We start from the raw sequence: 15,319 nt of genomic DNA, 5'->3' as shown, positions 1-15,319 counted from the left end.
CCCTAGTTTTATATATTTTTTTTTCTTTTTAATGCGTGTGCAGTGTCCCCCTGGTGAAGTTCTGCAATGCTTTTGATGATCCTGTTTTAATTGATGCCAAGTACATGTATAAACTGTTTGGCCGCTGTGAAATGTTGGAATCCGACATGATGGATCGTATCATCAATTACTGGAAGGATGATCCAGGGATGAAATATATTTTTGAATCTGGCTCCCGTGTTTTGATGTCACCTCATACTATCCCTGTAGGTTTTTTCAAACATTGAAAATTTATTTTTCAGATATACCTTTGTATGCATATACTTACTTTGTATAGTTTTCTTTTTTGGTTGTGTTTTTCCTTTGTGTTTTTGTGCAGTACTTGCTTGATTTTGCACCATTCAAGCTAAGGGACAACAATGGTAATCCATTACCGAGACAACCTTTTGATGTGAAGTCTTCTGCTAAAATGTTCAAGCGTTATGTTCGGCCTAATGAAAATTTGCTGAAAGCAAAGTTGGTATGCTTTTTTAATCTGAACCTCTTCATATTTGCTTTAGTGAACTTCCTCTTTTTTTTGTTTTCACGTGCGTACTTCCTTTTTGTTAATTTGGGTTGTTGCTGAACAGATCATCATCCCTCATTTCATGCATGATCATCACTCTGTTTATGTTATGAACAAGTACGTTGGACATCCTTGACACTAGGAGGTATACTGGTCTGGCACATACTTCAAGGAGTCGGCACCACGAGGATCGTGTTGAGATTGTATGTGATTTTCTTTCATGATTTCTTCATTTACTTTTTCACTGCAATCATTTTTACTTTTTTTATGTGAACTCATTTGTTAATATAATGTGAACTTCCCAGCTTTTTTTTATGTGTACTACTGCAACCATTCAAACTTTTTTGTCTGTACTGATATGTTTTTACAATATGAACTTCCTAGCTATTTTTATATTTTTTTAAACTACTGAAACCATCTGACTGTGTGTGTTAATTTGATATGTTAGTACAATGTGAACTTCCCAGGTTTTTATATGTTTTTTAAACTGCTGAAATTATCCATAGTAGTGTGTGAACTGATATGTCAGTACTATGTGAACTTCCCAGTTTTTTATTCCTTTTTGTTTTTTAAACTGCTGAAACCATTCACTATTTTTTTGTTTTTGCAGTTAATAGGATGGTGGCCTTGATAAAACAGGTGCATGGTGTTGCAGAATTTAACAAATATAATGGTAATATATAGTGGGAGGTTGTTGCTGATAGGTGTTCATATCCAAAGACTCCGGCACAAGGGGCTAATGAGTGTGGCTTCTATGCTCTAAGAATTTGTGCTACATACGGTGGTGATAAGATTGCTGATAATACAAAAAACCAGGATGTAAGTGTAGTGCTATGTTTTTTCGCTGTATAGCTCTTTGTCTTTTTTTTTACTGTTTTTCTTATGTTTTTTTTGCATTCCTGATTGTCTACCAGCGGCGCGTTGAGGATTGGAAAGCTGAGTACATGTATCAGCTCCTATTTCATCCCAAGAATGAAATTCTGGTGGAGGAGTGGCCTAGTATGTTGAAAGATCTCATGCTGCTTATTGGTCTAGGTTCGCAGACAACCCAGCAATCATTGGGATCTGCATGATGATGATATGATTCAATTTTTTCGCAATTAGTAGTTGATAGGAAATTCAACATTTTTATTTGTTGTTTTAGTGAACTGAACTTCTCATTATGTGATTGAATTCAGGATACAGATTTAGTTAGTGAGGATATGTTCTTTCTTTATCAAAACAGCAAACTGTACAAAATCTGTGCTGTATTTGTTAATAGTGAACTTCTCTGTCATCACATTGTGAACTTCTATTTTTTGCCAGTTATGTGTGTAAAAGTATTCCCATATCCATTCGTTTTTCTCAATGCAAACTGTACTATTTTTATTCCTGTATAGTCAGAAATGATTTTTCATGTAGGAACTTCTGTGAATATAAACTTCCTAATCTTTTTTCATTCATAAGCGAACTTCGTACTCACTCTATGTGAACTTCTTCATAAGTAAGCATTCTTATTACATCAACAATACTGAAACAACCATAATTGTTCTCGGTGTGCTGATACAAAACATAAGGTTCAATAAAGTAAACTGGTACATAATTTTATTTTCATAGTAAGTTTTTCAGACTCAGTTGCTAAGACGTGTCACGAAGCAGCCGAGTTCTCTTGTTCCGTCGTAGAAGCAGAACATGCAGATATCTCCATCTTTTATTTCTGCACCCATGACTACATCTGGCCAATTTGTTGTCATCACTGCATTTCCAGTTGCAACCTTGTTTATCCTTACCCGTGTACCAACCCAGGTATTTGTGTTGGAGGTTATTGGAATTGTTGTTGGCACTGTTAGATAATTCTTTAGGTGTTCTTCAGTGTATTCCTTATCGAAAATCTGCATGAAAACACATGAAAGTGAATATCATTGCCATGTAACAACTGATCTCAGTATGCTAGTTAACAGTTATCAAAGTTAACATGAAACATTTTCTGTTTTTGCTGTAAGTGAACTTCACTGTTTCTTTATCTGGACTTCAGCAAACATTTAAATATCGGAAGACTGTAATAAAGTTAGTAATACATGTTGGTTCAGCCAAAACATCATATGTAATACAGGTAGTGTACGAAAATAAGTTTTGTAAGTTGGCGTTTTGGTATTACCATTTTGCCCCTCGTGAGGTTGTTCATTGTCTTCCCCATCTTGCATACATAATATGGGATTGTTGGCTTGTAGTCAAGTACTTGCTTTTTGAGATGATCCAGATTTTCCTTGGTCATTTCAACTTCATTTCCGAAGTGGCAGTGCTTGTCAAAGATTTCAAATCCATGAATACTTGGACCTGCATAAAAAATAAGCATATTTTTAGTTCCAAAAAGTATTTTTTAAAGCATTTATATCTTTTTTTACCTCTTTTACAGGTCTCTTCATCGCTTTCGCTGTCGCTGAGGATGACGTACGATGGACCAGCAGCCATTCCTGTCACAAGATTCCAACATAAAACATATTTTATACTAACAGGACCTCTGCACTTTTTTGAAATGAACTTCCACTTTTAGTCTGCATGTTTTATGTTATACTTTGTCTACATTTTAAACTCCAACTTTTTTATTATATATTTTTTAAGTTTCCCAATCACAGTATACTAATGCCGGCTGGATACATGTTTGTAGATTTAAAAACCCTCCAACTTATTTATTTTTTGTATATTGTTTTCCATTTCTTTTCACAAGTGAGCTTTTCGGGAGTTCTTATCTGAACTCCTCTTCCTATTCATCAGTGTCTATTCTCCCCCCTGCCTAACATTTTTTTATTTGATTCTTTTTGATAGATCTATCGTATGCAAACCATTTTTTAAAGTAATCTGTAAGGTATTATTTTGTTAAGTTGTTAGATCTTGTTTTTTATACTAGTCTAGATTCAAAACCACGGCCATGAAGGATGTCAGAGAGGAAAATGCAGTGCGATTCAATGAGTAGATGCGAGGGGATGGGTTAGACGCACCTTCTTTTGTTAGGTAATCCCTTCGCTTTTCTTATCCTGGATTCTTTTTTTGTAGATCTTGCTAGACTTCTCCTCTTCTTCTTTTCTCTGTTCTTGTTCTCCCTTTTGCTTTTCCTTCGACTCCTTCTCCGTGGGATGCTTCTTCCGGCGGAACCCCAGGCAGTGGTGGAGTTTGTTAGCGCCGAGGGGTGGTTTTGGTGGGTGGGGCGTGGTTTGGTGGGTGGGGGTGGGTTGGTTGGTGCGGAACATCTTATTTATTTCAGTGTTTTTACTCTGTGCGAACGTCTGCACTGTTATCACGTGAACTTCTTTGTAGTCTTTTTATGTTTGTTTTGTGCTTGCACGTGAACTCACACCTGGCCCCGGATAAGATCCTTTTTGTTTGTTATCCCGCGGGATTTTTTGTTTTTCTTGTGGTTCTCTCTCGGCTGTTTCTCTTTTGTTTGTTTGGATATGTACTGGTTGTTCCCTGATTTTGTGGATCACGACGTCTGTTGTTACATTCCTGAAACTATAAATACATGTCTTTTTTCCTCTGTGTTTCGGTGCATATGAATCACCGATTCTTCTTCCTTTCTTTTTCTTTTTCTGTGGGTTTTCTCTGTTCACCGATTGCATGGCAAACCCTCCTTTTTCCCACGAGTACACATTCCCCTGCCATGGCACAACCACTATGAAGGTTTTGTACACGAATTCAGCATCAAGTGTTGAGGAGTGGATCACCAATGCTAAAGCTTCCCTAGATTCTTCTGCTAGGAAGATTGTTGGTCTTGATGTTGAGTATGATAAACTCAGTGGAACCTATTTCAATCCGAAGAAAGCTGTTGTGATCCAGCTATGTGTTGGCACTGATGTTCTTGTGTACCACATATGCCATGCTGATGAGAGGAGCGAAATGTTGTATGATTTCTTTTATGGCTATAGGTACACTTTTGCTGGGTTTTGCGTCGCAGAAGACCGCACCATTCTATCACGTTCAATGTACTATGTTCATAATGTGAAGGATATCCAGGCAATATGGAGAGATCCGGACAACAGGAAGAGAACTCAAGGCCTGAAGGATGTTGCTAGAGCTATTATAGATCCAATCTATTTTGAGATGAAGGATGGTTTTGAACGGGCAGAGAACAGGATATGGGCTGATCCGCCGCCTCTACCGCCTAAGCATTTGGAATATTCTGCACGGGACGCATATGCAATGTATGAGGTTTTTCGAAGGCTGGATGTGTTTGAGAGGGGCTTCTTCTCCTTATTCAAACATCCTGAGAATAAGCGTGGCAGGGATTGGTGAAGATTTTAGTTTTGTAGGGACATTTTTTTTCTATGATCAGATTGTAATCGTTTATTTTTACCTACATTTTTCTTTAGGTTTTATGTTTAAGAGAACTCCTTAGTTGGTTAGATCTGAACTTCGCAGTCATATATTTTTTACTTTATGTTTCCCTTCCCTTTTATTCATTTTATAATACAATGAAGATGTCCCTATTTACTTTTTTGCAATCCTATATGTTGTCTGTTCATTTTTTTTAATAATTCAGTACCTTTCACGTCTGAATAGTATGTGAGAACTTCGTAGCTGTTGATATCTGAACTCCCTTTTTTGCATGTTTGTTTCTGTTTAATTTTCATACGAACTTTTTCCACCCGTCATAAATAGTGAACTTCGCGGATAATTGGTTGTGAACTTCCTACTGTTATTTTTTTAATCAACATTTTACGTGAACAACTGTCTAGCAGTTGAATTACGATATATTTATTCTCACAACATCCTGTGTAGAGGTTTAAAATAAATGATATTTATGACAATTCCTGTTCTTTACAATTTGGATCGCTGGCATTAGCTGCACGTGAACTCACCCTGGACCCGGATAAGATTCTTTTTGTTTTGTTATCCCGCAGAATTTTTGTTTTCTTGTTATCTCTCTCGGCTGTTCTATTTATTTGTTTTGGATATCTACTGGTTGTTTGCTGAATTCGTGGATCACGACGTGTTTGTTACATCTCAATCTATAAATCCAGGTCTTTTCTTTTCTGGTTCGGTGCACGTGAATAACCAATTGTTTCTTCTTTCTTTTCTTCTGTCCACCGATTTGCATGACAAACGCTCCTTTTTCCCACAACTACACCCTTCCCTGCCATGGCACAACCACTATGAAGGTTTTGTACACGAATGCAGCAGCTAGTGTTGAGGAGTGGATCACCAATGCTGAAGCTTCCCTCGATTCTTCTGCTAGGAAGATTGTTGGTCTTGATGTTGAGTATGACAGACTCAGGTACCTATTTCACTCCGAAGAAAGCTGATGTGATCCAGCTATGTGTTAGCACCGATGTTCTTGTGTACCACATATGCCATGCTGATGAGAGGAGTGAAAGTTTGGTTGAGTTTCTTCATGGCTTTAGGTACATTTTTGTTGGGTTTTGCACCGCAGAAGACTGCAACGTTCTCTCACGTTCAAATCACTATGTTCATAATCTGAAGGATATCCAGGAAATATGGAGAGATCCGGACAATAAGAAGAAACTTCAAGGCCTGAAGGATGTTGCTGGAGCTATTATATATCCAATCTATTTTGAGATGAAGGATGGTTTTGGAAGGGCAGAGCACAGGATGTGGGCTAATCCGCCGCCTCTACCGCCTAAGCATTTGGAATATGCTACATGGGATGCATATGCAACGTACGAGGTTTTTCGAAGGCTGGATTTGTTTGAGAGGGGCTTCTTCTCCTTATTCAAACATCCCGAGAAGAAGCGTGGCAGGGATTGGTGAAGAATTTAGTTTTGTAGGGACATTTTTCTTTTTATTTTCTATGATCAGATTGTAATCGTTTATTTTTCCCTACATTTTTCTTTAGGTTTTATGTTTAAGAGAACTCCTTATTTGGTTAGATCTGAACTTCGCAGTCATATATTTTTTACTTTACGTTTCCCTTCCCTTTTATTCATTTTATAATACAATGAAGATGTCCCTATTTACTTTTTTGCAATCCTATATGTTGTCTGTTCATTTTTTTAATAATTCAGTACCTTTCACGTCTGAATAGTATGTGAGAACTTCGCAGCTGTTGATATCTGAACTCCCTTTTTTGCATGTGTGTTTCTGTTTAATTTTCATACGAACTTTTTTCACCCGTCATAAATAGTGAACTTCGCGGATAATTGGTTGTGAACTTCCTACTGTTATTTTTTTTAATCAACATTTTACGTGAACAACTGTCTAGCAGTTGAATTACGATATATTTATTCTCACAACATCCTGTGTAGAGGTTTAAAATAAATGATATTTATGACAATTCATTTTTCTTTACAATTTGGATCGCTGGCAGTAGCACGAACAAATAGTGAACTTCAGCAGTATATTAATGTAATTTTTTGTCAGTAACCAACTACATATTGTTTCAGTATGAACTATTCTATTTTTTCCTTTTTGTGTCTACCTATTTCTGGTACTCCTTCTTATAGCTGCTGGTGTAGTTTGTGTTTTCTCCCTGTTCTTCTCCTTGCTTCTATCTTCCATGGTGTTGCTATCATTTTCTGTTGACTGCAGGTGTAATAGCTGTTCCTCAAGCTGCCTTCTTGCGCAAGTTCTGGAGTTGTGTCCCCTTATCTTATTGCATGTACCACAAGCTTTCACCCCTTTTGGTTTCACTATCGCACCATCACTTTTTTGTCGTTCAACAATCTATTGTTGTAGTATCTTTTCCCTGTTGGGGCATGTTGATGCGTAGTGTCCTAGCCTTAGGTTGCACACGCTGCATTTCCTTTGTCCTCCCTTTTTATTTAAGTTTTGCAGTTTGCCATCCACATCTGGTGTATTTTGTGTATCTTCTTGCTCAGTGATATCTTCATCCTCATCTTCTTGCTCATATTCTTCATCATCCGTCTCATCTTCGAAGCATTCACCCTCATCTGTGTCCAGTTTTTCCTCTTCATCATTCTCTGGGATGTGCTGGCGAGCAAGCAAGTTTCTTATGTGCACCTTGATATTTCCTAAAGATGTTGTAGGCCCATACACCTTCTCATGTGTTTCCAAGAGTTTTTTAGCCAGCTGCCTTGCCTTGCAGGTTATGGAATTGTGGCCATTAATTTTATTGCATGTTCCGCATATTCTTGTACCTTTCGGTCTCCCGTATTCATCTAGTTCTGGTTCCGGACGGGCAGGTACAGGGGGTTTGCATTTTCCATTCCTCCTTGCAGCATCTGTAGTCTTGCTTCCTTTTGTTATTGCAAGTAGTGGAGGTTGTATATCTGCATATGGATCATTGTTCTCAGCCTGAGGAATGTCGTTCTGCTCGCCAGTTTCTCGTGTTGTGTTTTCTTGATTCGATGACTGCTCATTGTTCTCCATCTCTGCATCCTCATTATTCTCCAGCTCTGCATCCTCATTGTCCAGGCTGGTATTGGCATCTCTGAAGGCAGATAATGCTATTTGGAATTTTGCTTCCGAAGAGCATCCTTTGTTTATAATTTTAACTGCTTCACTGTAAAGGATTGTTCGTCTGTATTCAATTGAAGTCCCATCATCTGTTGTTGTCCTGTAGTCTCTGCGGTTGAAATCAGGGTTTGTCACTGCATCTTTGGTGTATCTCTGGAGTATATACTTGCTTGGTATCTCATCCAGGCGTAGGTGCTCAAAGACAGCTATGACATGGTGGCAGAACAACCCTGTGTGTGCATAAACATAACATTAGCTCGGTTAATTTTTTATTTTCGTGTCAACAATTACTTTTTCTATGCATCTGTAGTGTAATACAACCAAAAGCAATTGCTGAAAGAGGCTTTTTCTTTTTTTACCTGTATGTTCCCACACTTTACATTCGCATTCATAGCGGCCTGCAACTTCATCTGCTAGCACTCTGAATTCATGTCTTGACCAAGCGAATTCTTTACTCTGATTGTAGTGATGCACAAGGTAATTGTTGGGATTATCCTGGGAAGTCTTAATGAGAAAAGCTGTGCTGTGATATTGCCGCTCCCGGAAAACTGAGTACACTGCCCGTGTGTACTTATCCATCACCTGTGCCTCGAAGCCATACCTGGTGACTGTTTTCCTTGTGCCCTGCAATTTTTATTTTTGTCGATGCAAAAGTCATTTGCTGTGAACATGAAATATAAGATAACTTATATATATATATATATATATATATATATATATATATGAACCCTAGAACTAAACAGATGTGAACTTCCATGCATATGCATACTTTTTTTTCGAAAACAGATGACACTTTTTATGTACAGAAGAACCCCTAACCAAACAGTTGTGAACTTCCATAACATCTGCATACTCTTTTTTCTTTTTTTATGTTCTCATCCTATGTTTTCCAAATTATTGAAGCATATTTTTTTCATTAATATAAATCATGAAATCGAGCACTCACCGTTGATGCATTTGCCTCTGCATTCTCTGCTTCATGCCTTGCCTATATGCAGTTGTTAACTTGCTTAGCAAAAATGTGGAGGTTGTCTCGTTCAGTGACAAAACCCCTTTTTAGCACAAAGTTCATGCTCTTGCTTCTTTGTGTTGAAGTCATGCGTGCACAGAAAACTTCTTTCCAGTAAGCTGATATCCACAATTTCCTTTCAGCCCATAAGTTAATCATGACATTTATATCATGCAGATTGTACTTTTCAATCAAAGCCTTCCACGCATCTTCAAACTCAGATGGCATTAGGGGATGGTTCAAAATTGCAGTCAGCTTATCCTTCAAATCAGGGAATATTTTATAAAGCTTCTTTAGCGGGTCCTTATGCTTGTTCATTATGTGCCATCTACAGAACTTATGTAGAGTCCGTGGGAAAAATTTTGGTATTGCTTTTGCCATTGCTGGGCATTGATCTGAACAATTATTAGGAAAAAACACATCAGGTATAATGCAAGCAAACTTCACAAAAACAAACAAAGGTGAACTTCAGCAAATTAAATATCTTTTATTTTTTGTGTTGCAGGGGTGGAAACATCTGAACTTCTGTGTGTTTTGTTATGAACTGCAACTGAAGGTACAAACATGAGGATAGATTCTGATTTTCTCCAAACCTGTAAGTATGCAGATTGGTTGTTTACCGCCCATGCATTCAAGGAATTTGCTGAATACCCATTTGAAGGACTCCTCTGACTCGTTTCCCATCAACGCAACACCAAAGATTGTTGACTGCAAGTGGTTGTTTACGCCGACAAATACTGCAAGGGGCAAGTGGTGCTTGTTCGACTTGTAAGTAGTATCGAAAGTTATGCAATCTCCAAAATCTGCATATGCTGCCCTCGAGCTAGCATTAGACTAGAAAAAAATTTCCAGTCTGTTTTCTTCATCAACCTTGTAGTCATAGAAGAAATTTTCATTCTCCTTCTTCATGTCTTAAAAGAATTTGAACATATTCTGCACCTCATTCATGGACTCCTTCCTCGTGTTTTCTGCTTTCCTGCAAAAAGAAATTTGTTGTTATTTTTCTTTTTTTGTTTTGCTTTTTTCTTCCCCCTGTTTTTCATGTAAGTTTTCATTTTATATATAAAGGAGGGGGGTGGGGGGAGTACTTAAATGTTGAGTATGTCTCTGTTGTGGCAGCCAATCTTATCACGGCCACCATGCAGCCTTGTAAGCAGGCCCATTATGTTTACATGTTTTATATTGCTGAACTGAAGGTCTTTTACCAACCCCTTCAATGTTGGATCCACCTTTTTGTGAGAACGCATGAAAACTAGCATTGATGGGCTTAACAGCAGGGTATGGTTGTGCTGAAGTGTAATGTCCTTGACAATGCAGGTACCATCACTCCTCTCTTTCAATCTCATAAAGGCCTTGCACCCAGTTCTTTTGGTCATCTTGTCACGCTGTCGGTCTTCCTCGTTGACACTCTGGCGGTGTGCACCTTCTCGTACACATCTCAAGTAATGCCTGCTCTTGTTGTGCTGCCCTTTCCTTATCCCAAACCCTGTGTGCTTTGCATATGTATTGTAAAATACATATGCGTCTTTCAATGTGCTAAACTCTTGACCAATGGATGGTATCGGGTCCTTATCAAGATCTGCAGCCTACAAATTGCCACGGTTTTGTTATTGCATTAATTTTTTGTTAACATATGTTATTGTATGTTAACTTCAGGAAATAGGTCAAGTGAACTTCCTAAAATTTAATAAAAAATAAGAACATGAACTTCCTAAAGTCATCTGAACTTTTTTTCAGAGAACAACTGTTGTACATGAACTTCCAGAACATATCAACTATATATTTCATATATAAACAGAGCATGTGAACTTCCTAAAAATCAGCTGAAATTTTATCAGGGATACAGGGTTCACGAACTTTCCAAATCATATCAACTGTTTTTTCTAAAAATATAGCATGTGAACTTCCATGCAAATGGTCTAAATAAATGTGTGTAAGAGTGAAATTTTTATCAGCAAAATATAAATTGAACTTACGTGTGTGTATGTTCGCAGCTCTGCAGGGATGGCTCTATCATCTGGTACTATGGGGCATGGCGGTGTGACTTTTGGTACATGGCAGAGTGGATTTCGAGGCGGCATATGACTTGATTGAGCGCCTCGACGATCTTGGTGTATGTTGTCACTTTGACCATCCCCATAACTGCGTTGCTGTTCAGAAGCATCACTGCTAGAAGATGACTTTTGCCCACTGTCCCTGTTCATATCGTTGCTTCCAGCTGTGGTTGTTTTAGATGTACTTGTAGATTGCCGTTTTCGTGGCTGACGGAACGTTGCATTACTAGCAAATATCTCCTCAGTGCACTTTATTGGAGAACGGGGTTTTTTTGGTTGTCCTGACCAACACATAATATCCTCATCATCATCTGTTGATGTTGTGGTATCCCGCTTCCTCTTGCTGTTATCCATGTCATCTTGTTCTTGGATCTTCTGATTGAAATTCCTTTCAATGGCGGCAACATTTGTTTTTCTCTTGGGATTGCGGAACACTGGCTGGATAAATGAAATTGGCTCATCACAGCATATGGGAGTCATTGGAGGCTTTTTAGGGCCTGACCAGCTGATTATCTCGTCGTCACTGCCTGTTCCAGATTCTTTGCCCGGCAGTAGCAGAACCTGGTAAGTTTTTTAACATGTGAACTTCTTGAACATTGGGACTAGAACTTTTGTACATAAAACTTTGTCTGATGTCTTCAAAAAACTAAAACAAGTAAAGTTAACCGCCAAACAATGTAATATGAACTTCCTGCATACATGCTAACCTGCATACTTATTTTTTCATTTTGCTGTTTTAATTTATTTATAACTGAAGTGAACTCCATGAAACTGTTTTTAAGAACTTCCCAGTAAAAGAGATAAGTTTTCTTCTTTCCTACAATAGACTCTGCATGTGAACTTCCAGTCTCAATTCACACGAGCCTGCTCTTATGTTCTACTCTAAACAAAATCCAGTGGAGGTGAACTTCCAATATTTTTTTCATATAGAACCTGCCAGTGTCTCTTTTTTGTTTTACATTGTTGGACGGAAAAGCATTAAAATAGTCATGTGAACTTCCAACACTAAATTCATATGAACTTTTTTTCACGATGATCTGAAGTGCTCCTTTTTTGTGCAGTGATGGACGCAAAAAAGCAGTAAGTGAATTATGTGAACTTCCTGTTTTTTTTTATTACCTCATCCTCTGCTGGCCTCTTTCTGGAGCTTGGCTGGTTTGAATTTGGAGGATGCTCTGCCGATCTGCGTCGAATTGGAGCCATTACTGCTTGTAAGGAGGCTGGATCTCGCCGTTCTTCGCCGCTGGCTCCTTTGCGTCAGCTACCGCCACCTTTCGCCTCCGTTGCGGGCTCCCTCACGTCGGCTCCCGCCGCCGCTCACTCGCCCGTGCCGACCAGGTAGGGATGCTTGATCATCTTCGCGTCCGCGCGGGCTCCCTCGCGTCGGCTCCCGCCGCCGCTCGCTCGCCCACGCCGACCAGGTAGGAGGCTTTGATCGTGGAGCTGGATGATCTCCGCTCGAGGCGGGGCGCGATGCTTTTACGAGGGGGACGTGGGGAGTTCGCTTCCTACACGAACCGGTATCGGTCGGGGGAGGTGGGGAGTTCGGTTAGGACGGGGGAAGAAACTAAGTTGGATTAGGGGGGGTTTGTAACATCCCAGGTTTTTCAAAAATTTAAAAACTTGCATGCATTCATGGCATCCTTGCATTAGTTTGATCTCATAAAATAATAAGCACAATATGAAACAACTATAGCCTTAAAACCCTAGTATAAAACTCTTAATTTTCCTACCATGCCATTTTGGCAAAAATCTTGTACTATTTTGTCTAAGTCAAAGCCCTGAATTTCACAAAATTTTAGAAACTGGTTTGGACCTATTTGGATTCCTAAATCAAAAGTTATGAAGAAAACAGTAAAAAGAAAAAAAAAAGAAAAACGGTTCGGACCGGCCAAATGGGCCAGCCCGACCGCGTCGGCCCAAACGGCCAGCCAAACACGGCCCGCACCGCACCGCCTCTCCCCTGCTCCTTTTTTTTCTGTTCGGTCACCGACAGGTGGGGCCCGCCTGTTAGCGGGGCCCACCCCGTCTTCTAGCTCGTGCCCGACGCGGACTGTGCGCCGCCGCCCTGCCCTAGATCGATTCGGATCAATCTCCGCCGTCCGAGGCATCCTCGACGTCCGTGCCCCCGCCCATAAATACCCCGCGACCCCCGCACTCTTTTCCCCAAGTCGCCGCCCCCGATCGCGCCGCCTAGCGCCGCCGATTCCTCGCTTGCGCGCGCCGCGCCTCCAGCTGTTGCTGCCACCCCTAGTCCACCGCTCGCCGCCGCCACCACCACTGCTCGCGCTCGTCGCGCGCGCCCGTCCGCCCCTCGCCGCTGTCGCTTTGCCGCTGGGAGCACCGCCGACGCCGTCTCGCAGAAAGCGCCGCCGCGCATTACAGCCCGGCCGAGGTGAGCTTCTCCTCTTTTCTCCTATCTATTTTCTTTTTTTCTTTTAGTTTCTTTGATCTCAGCCGTAGAGTTAGATCCAACGGCCACGGCGGCCCAGGGAGGGCGATCCGCGTGAACCCCTCGCGCGGTTAATCCGAGCGCCACGTGTCCTGCACGGTCAGCGCCTGGATCAGCTTTAGTCAAACTGGTTTCAAATTCGAAATTTAAATGTCAGATTACATGTACAACTTGTAAATTCGATATGAAATCATCCACTGGTCCAAATTTAACAAATTTTATAGTATTGGAAAGCTTCCAGTATGTACTACACGTTTATGCAGTAATATGGTGTAGGTACTGTGTTAGATTTCGCATTGTAATTCAAATAGAGAAATTGACTTTTGTGCACTATAAAAATTGTATAAAATAATCTACTGGTCCAAATTTTATGATTTTGTACTTTCTGGAATCCTCAGATCATGTACTTCAACTTGGTATAGGAATTGTACAACTTTGATACGTGCACAAACTTGCTATTGTAAAATCTATTCAAATCAGTAATTCGAGGATAATTCAAATTCTATAAATCATTTTTGAATAATTCCAATTGCTCTGATCTTGTATTACTGTAACCTATCCAGGGAGGTCAAATTCATATTTTTACAACACATAATGCTTGCAGTAGCTAATTAATAAGGTTGTATATGTAATGTAGATACTCGGTTAATGGTTTTTCTAAATCAAATTAATTGTCCAGAATACTTTAATAACATTGCACATATCAGTGAACACATAATGCAACACTTACACACCACCTCTCTTGTGAAATTAATTGGTGCATATCATGCATGCATACATGTCTATGATTGTTCATATTGAATGTTTGTTTATTTTGGTTTGCTTGCTTGTTTAGATTGTGAAGAAGGTCAAGGTTACTCTTGTGATTGCTGTGTTTGTGCGGGTTGCTTTGATCAAGGCAGGTGACACTCAAATCCTACTTATTTTAATTATGCATTAGTGTTTTGAAACTAGTATGCATGGTAGGATCTTGTTTTCGAAAGTAAAGTATATGCTATGCTTAGCAAACCCTACTAGTGTGTAGCTACTCCCGAACCCATTGCTAGGATGCCTTAATTTTTGCTTTGCAACATCAAATACCAAATGCTGTTTCGTTATTGGTTGTGAGTGTTTGAAAATATAAAATTAACAACCCTAATGAAACACCTGGGTGGATTGGTTGATTGGTGGGCAGCTGCTCAGGTCCACGCCCCAAGTAGGCTGAAGTGGTGAAGTCCACGCCCCTAGTAGGCTGAAGTGGTGAATCCCTGAGAGTTTGCATGTTGTAGAGTGGTCGCTTTTGACTGCACACCTGGTTTTCACCAGGGGATCGTGTGGGGGTTTACTACCTGTGAGGGGTTTTAAGCTTGTGAGTTCCACTTGTGGTTGGCCACCCAGGATTAAAGAGATTACCATGTCGTCCATGTTTTAGTTAGCTTCCAGTGCAGCCTTATGGTATTATGGGCTCTGCCGGGATTAAGTAAGTTGTGAGGGTTCAACTTGTGGCTAGACAGTGGGCGGAGGCGACGGCCAAGGGAACGAGTCTAGTTTGTATGGTTGAATTCTTCTTCTGAAAGATCTTGTCTCATTCTTCTCTTGGGAAGGGTGGGTCGTAAGGTGAAAGTGCACAACCTCTCGAGAGTTAAACCTAAGATCTTAGCCGTGTCCCCGGTTATGGACAATTTGAGCTTCTAGGCAAGGAATGTACGGAAGAATCTCATCACCTTTTTTGAATGTATTTAAAACTTGATCAACCTTGGAAAACTCATGGGAGATGTAACCATGTGATTATACTAGAACCCATGGAGGATTCAACCATGGTGTGATTTCATAATGTCATTCAAAGGATTTCAAAATGTTTTGTTTTTAAA

General features: G+C 39.9%; 2 protein-coding genes across 2 annotated transcripts; both read left to right on the top strand.

The window, feature by feature from the left end:
- The first annotated feature begins 4,195 nt into the window (after positions 1-4,195).
- On the top strand, positions 4,196-4,813 carry LOC127310372 (uncharacterized). The gene has a single exon (XM_051341054.1). The coding sequence runs from the start codon at positions 4,196-4,198 to the stop codon at positions 4,811-4,813; it is 618 nt and encodes a 205-aa protein (XP_051197014.1).
- Positions 4,814-5,673: 860 nt separating this feature from the next.
- Positions 5,674-6,289, top strand: LOC127310373 (uncharacterized). Its single transcript, XM_051341055.1, has 2 exons — positions 5,674-5,795; positions 5,923-6,289. Exons 1-2 carry the CDS (start codon positions 5,674-5,676, stop codon positions 6,287-6,289), a joined length of 489 nt encoding a protein of 162 aa, XP_051197015.1.
- The last annotated feature ends 9,030 nt before the right edge of the window (positions 6,290-15,319 follow it).

This window comes from Lolium perenne, chromosome 6 (genome assembly GCF_019359855.2).
Source record: "Lolium perenne isolate Kyuss_39 chromosome 6, Kyuss_2.0, whole genome shotgun sequence".
NCBI classification, from domain to species: domain Eukaryota; kingdom Viridiplantae; phylum Streptophyta; class Magnoliopsida; order Poales; family Poaceae; genus Lolium; species Lolium perenne.
Note: the sequence above shows the minus strand (reverse complement) of the source record. Positions and strands in the feature narration are given on the sequence as shown.